At 46.0% G+C, this 6,000-nt stretch overlaps 1 protein-coding gene across 2 annotated transcripts in view; it reads right to left on the reverse strand.

The window, feature by feature from the left end:
• CTSB (cathepsin B) overlaps nt 1-6,000 on the reverse strand; it is a 32,280-nt gene that overhangs the window by 22,070 nt on the left and 4,210 nt on the right. For both annotated transcript variants that reach the window (XM_056563850.1, XM_056563849.1), the window contains exons 2-3: nt 2,988-3,130; nt 66-151 (exon numbers count right to left, since the gene is read on the reverse strand). In XM_056563850.1, coding sequence (XP_056419825.1) covers nt 66-151; nt 2,988-3,113 — 212 coding nt within the window. In that variant the 5' untranslated portion in view covers nt 3,114-3,130. The remainder of the gene's footprint in view (nt 1-65; nt 152-2,987; nt 3,131-6,000) is intronic.

Raw genomic sequence — 6,000 nt, forward strand, 5'->3', positions numbered from 1 at the left:
GGTCGTTGCCGCAGGGCGGGTCCCGCAGTGGTTCGTTGCCACGTTCTACATGATGCATAACCTACCTGACCGGCAGCTTCTTCCCTCCAAGCAGTGTTCCGCAGAGTCTCCTCACATAGTTAATGTCTCCATTTGGAAAATTATGTCCAGCCTGAAAAAAAAAAAAAAAGGAAGGATTTAAGATTGATTATTGATTTGTTGTCATCTCATAGGGAAGATCACACAGATTTCCCAAACTCTTCGATACTGCTATGTGTGGACTTGACTTATCCTGCTTGTGTGCGAACCAGAATGTCTCCATTCACTTATAGCAAGAAGAAATCTTGTAAATAGCAAGGATTGGAAATTACATTAGATCAGAGCTAAAAGGGGTTGTCCGGGGAAAGAAACAACCTTTGTATTGTGCCAAAAAGTATAATAAAGCAACTTACTAATATGTTATTAGCCATAATGCAAAGACGTTCCGTATCAGCTCTCAGGCTCCCTGAGCAGTCTGCTCCATCCCTCCTCCCTTCCAGTCAGCCCAGGACAAGACCAGTCATGTGAATGTATTACTACTGCTCATTAGATTTATTAATCATTAGGTAAGGCCGCAGGGAGCCCATACTCAGCCAAACTACCGTGACTGAGAATGGGCTCCCTGCTGCCTTACCTAATGAGACATAGTTCTAATGAGCAGTAATACCTGCTTCCTCCCCCCCCACCCCCCTTCAAATCACTTTTCTACTCCCACATTGACAGGAGGGGAGAGGTACAAGAGATGGAGCAGACTTTCTGGAGAGCCTGTGACGTAACGTCACTGCTTACAAGAGAAACAGAGCCCACATGGAAGATGTTCATTATCTTGTATTCCACATAGGCTGCTGAAGAAAGGATGTCTATCCTGAAACGCGTCCAGCCAACTGATTATTTTAAACCTAAATTGCTGCCTTTTACTAGTATTAGTATTTCAGTTCTAACATCCTGCCAGGCATCCACCTTTCCCACCTGGCCCATCTCCTATGACTTATTCTACCAATTGGAGCAGCGCAGTCCGCAATTCTACCAACGGAGCAACACAGATCTCTAATCTCCAGGAAGCGGCGTAGTCTGCAAATCATTTCTATCTTCCAGATCTCCATCTACCTGCCACATGCACAAACTAGTGAATCCCCATCGGACAGTTACATTGTGGAGAGAAGATTCAGAAAGGATAAGTCATCAACTGCCGAGCCGAGAAGTTTGTGACCAATCGAACTTACTGTAAGTTCACTCATCTCAAACCTATATACCTGGTTCCTAATATCACATTTTTATACTTATTGTTTCTCCACTAATTTCACTCATAATCTAGAGTACTGAGATGGTTTTTTTTAGAGCAGTAATACCTGCTCTCCCCTTCAAATCACTTTTCTACTCCCACGCTGACAGGAGGGGTACGAGAGATGGAGCAGACTTTGAGAGCCTGTGACTTACCGTCACAGCTTACAAGAGAAAGAACAGAGCCCATATGGAAGATCTCAGCACTATGGCTTATATTAGTAAGGGTTGTTTCTTTCGCTGCCCTCCCCTCCCCCCGGGGCGTAGCGTGGGGGTGCAGGGGGCGGGCGCACCATCTGGGGGGGGCGTGCGCTGGCACTCTCAGCCCCTGCCTGGCTCACTCACTCTCTGCAGTGTGAATCCGATCCGAGCCGACGGGTCTCCGCCCACTGTGTGTGTATGTGTGTGGGGGGGGGGGGGGGGGTGCCAGGCGTGCGGTGCGATGGGTGCGAAGAGAGCGAGGGACTATCTGAAGGAGGGACAGTGCAGCGGCCGCCCAGCGCATCGCTGAGTGCGGGAGAGAAGCACACCACACCAGCCCAGCCCAGGCAGCAGCAAGAAGAAGCTGGCAGCGGCGGCAGGCAGGTGACACAGGCCAGAGAGGAGAGAGGGAGCCAGTGGTGACAGACGCTGCAGGAGGAAAACCTAGGAGGACCTGGAGGAGAAAACCTAGCCTGCTGACTGCTGTGATCGGGTCCGGGACAGCTGGAAGGTAGGAGTCAGGACTGACTGGAGTAGTACTGGGCTCAGTGGGCCGGCTGTGTAGTGCTAGCAGAGCTTCTCCAAAACTGAAGTTTCTTTGGGATGTTCCCTGTCTGCAGGTCAAGACTGGCATGTTGAGCCGACCAGATGGATTGAAGTTTGGTTGATTCAACAGTGACTAGAGATTTCGATCCATATGTAGCTGCTCCAGCTCAACATAAGTTGATGTAAGCCGGTGGGTCTAGCAACCTTTCATTTATTTTAATTTTTTTTGCTCAAAGAGTGTAAGGCAATGGGCATGAAGGTGAATAAACATTATGTTAAGAGTAAAGAAAAGGTTCTACAATGAAGGGGTGCTAAAATCCACGGGTTAGCGGGCGCAAATTACTTGCCTTGCCCCAGGTGCTGACAACCCACGCTACGCCACTGCCTCCCACTTTAAAGGGGTATTCCAGGGAAACACTTTTTTATATATATCAACTGGCTCCAGAAAGTTAAACAGATTTGTAAATCACTTCTATTAAAAAAAAAATCTTAATTCTTTAAGTACTTATGAGCCTCTGAAGTAAAGGTTGTTCTTTTCTGTCTAAGTCCTCTCTGATGACACCTGTCTTGGGAACCGCCCAGTTTAGAAGAGGTTTGCCATGGGGATTTGCTTCAAAACTGGGCGGTTCCCAAGACAGGTGTCGTCAGAGAGGATTTAGACAGAAAAGAACAACCTTAACTTTAGAAGCTCATAAGTACTGAAAGGATTAAGATTTTTTGATAGAAGTGATTTACAAATCTGTTTAACTTTCTGGAGCCAGTTGATATGTAAAAAGAAGTTTTTTCCTGGATAACCCCTTTAAGGTTATGGTAGGGCTAGCTTTGAACTATCACATTTATGCAGTAAAGAAAGTACCAGTCCGATTGATACCACCACACACCTCTACGATAACACAGCCCCCCCCCCCCCCCCCACGTGCCGTTCAGAGTTCCTTTCTCACCTTCCATGTAGTATTTAACTTATTAATGTAATTGACCACGTCACCGGACAGAGGCTTGAAATGGGGCACATTACGGGAGTTGACGAAAGAGGCCAAAATACAGAAGAGAGCCAGGGATTGCCACATTGTTGCAGGATTTCCCCCTGTGGAAAGATTAAAATGTATCAAGTTAGTTTATTTTTCTTTAAGAATTAAGATTTTAGTTTAAAAATATAATTTTTCTCTTTGTTATCAGCCATTTCAGACTAGTGAGAGGCTGAGTGCATTATTGTTTGGCAGCATTTCCCAACTGGGGGGGCCTCCAGGTTTTTCAAAACCACAACTCCCAGTATGCCCGGACAGCCTTCGGCTGTCCGGGCATGCTGGGAGTTGTAGTTTTGCAATAGTTGGTAGCACCCTAGTTGGGAAACACTTGGGCAGAATGCCCAAACGAGCTTCAAAAGGAAGCTTGCTCCCCCCTAGCGCCACCTATTGGAAGTAGCCTCAGTCAAGGTCCGACCCATAAATGAGCCCTGAAACGTGACTAGGGATTATCAGACAAACCACAATTGTCTCCCAACAAAAGAGTACGGAGCACGGTTGAGTAATAGGGTGGCACCTCCAATAGGGGGCCCAAGAGAACCAGCTTTCTTCCCTCCAGAGGAGGGCTCATTAGCATATTATCTCCCAGGGAGCATTGCTTGGCAGGCCACACCGAGTAGAACATTGTCCCCAAATTTTCCATTTTACAGACCCATACAATACAGATCTGCCATATAACCCCAAGCACGATACTCAGTAAACAAAGTGAAGTTGAAATTTTATCATGAGTCATGTGAGGCAACACCTAAATCTGTTACTGATAAGAGCCCCTTAAAACCTAAATTCGGGGGGTGGATCGCAGCTCGTCAAACCTTAGAACATTGCCAGGTTAAGTGCATTTGAACCTGCTAATGCTGGTGCTGAGCTTTGCTCGCAGCTGAAAGCCACAAATATAGCTAAGCCCAGCAAGGAAGGAGTTAATTAGCCCTGCTGAGTGCTAGTTAACTTCTGCCACCCTCGTGACATCGCTAGAGGCGGGGCCATGCAAGAAGAGGCCCGGACCAATGACTAGATTGTATCACTCTTTACTGTATACATTATACAGCCATGTATATGGCTGTATAATGTATACACCCCCTAAGCTTATGGGAGTTAACTAGTCCTGTTCAGCGGCACTAATTAACTCCTTGTAGGGCCAGCACATAGTGCTCAGTCCAGCAAGATGTTACAGTAAACCAACGGGTTCACCGATTTACTGTAACAAAAGAGTTACGTTACTTGTTTGCCACGAACCAAACACTGAGCCCGGTGAGCAAGACTTCCGGCAAAGCTCACTCAACGCTATTGTGGATCCCATAACTTCCTTCCTTTCAGTCCTGGAGACACAGGCTGCCATACACCTCATAAGGAAAGTCTACAAAAAGGCCCATGGAAGGGCGCCAAGATTTTATTTTTTTTATATAATACAATTTTGGAGTCCTGCCACCAACTTGCAGCTGCCTGTTTATGTGCACAAAGACTGAACTGAAATAAACTTCCTTTTGCTTTGTCACAAGCGGGGTGGATGCTCAAACATCACGCCACGCTTGCGAAGTCATGGCCACACCCCCTCAATGCAAGTCTATGAGAGGGGGAGTGACGGCCGCCACGCCCCCTCCGATAGACTTACATTGAGGCCTACAGGGCTGTACCTGACACTAAACGAATGCCAGGTGCAGCAGGGACATCTTATCGCTTATCCTTTGGATAAGGTATAAGACGTCTAGGGGCAGAGTACCCCTTTAAGACCCTAGCCTAAGACTCAAGGAAGTTCACATCCCATCCAGGGAAAGCTGGGTGAGGTATGACAAATCTAGGAATAGGGTTAAAGGTTTACATCCCTAGCAAACCATAGCTGCTAAGAGACTTTTTTGGCAAAGTGTTCACATGCCTGGATTTGTACAGAATAAGCAGCAGGTTGGTAGTGGGGCCAATCATTCACTTCCTGGCCAGTCCATGTCTTTAGTTTGGCTCAGAGCAGCACAGGTGCTGAAGACTGCTTATTACTGGGCTTACAAAAAGGTATACCTCATTCTGCAAGAGGCTGTGAGGAACTTGATCTCTGATAGGAGTTGGAATCATATGTTTTCCTGCATTTAAAGGGACATGCTGAGTCATCTGTGAGTAACATGTCGGGGCCTATTGTTTGGTCAGGTGACTGGCAAAAAAGTTACTTGTACAGTTAGGGAACATTGTTTAGTTCGCACTTTGACAAGCAGGGTTTATTTTGCCTTTAGGCTATGGGGGGGGGGGGGGGGGGGGGTAGGGGAGATGGTCAAAACCTGTCCAGAGGAAAAGTGGCTATATATATATATATATATATATATATATATATATATATATATATATATATATATATATATATATATTATTATTTTTTTTTTTTTTCGACTAACCCTGTACTAGTCTATTCACCAAGTTCACGTTACAAGGAAACAGAACGGCTAATGTGCAGCCAACTGTTGTAGTCTGGAGCAGCGTCTGTTGTATAAACAGTAACAGGAGATCAGGTCTAACCAGGTATCACATAATATAATGTGCGAGATCTCTCATTACTACATATAATATACATATATAACCCATGACCTACATTACAGCATAAAGTGCCTTATAGAACCTAAACTGCCATATTCGTAAACTGTGTATATAGGCAACCTGCTTAGGAAACACTGGTCTATGTAGAGGACAGAAGCTTTTTCAGGGTCCTGTACAGTACACAGTGTCCTTAAAAAGTAATGGAGCCGCCTTCACCTGGTGTCCAAAGGAGCAGGTAACCCTGGTACAGGTAAAGAGTACAGAACATGTAATACCTCCCTGTACTGTAGGGGGCGCTACCAGACACCAGTCAGTGCATACACTTCAGTAATACAGGTAAAGAGTCGAGAACATGTAATACCACCCTGTACTGTAGGGGGCGCTACCAGATACCAGTCAGTGCATACACTTCAGTAAT

This window comes from Hyla sarda, chromosome 3, assembly GCF_029499605.1.
Source record: "Hyla sarda isolate aHylSar1 chromosome 3, aHylSar1.hap1, whole genome shotgun sequence".
NCBI classification, from domain to species: domain Eukaryota; kingdom Metazoa; phylum Chordata; class Amphibia; order Anura; family Hylidae; genus Hyla; species Hyla sarda.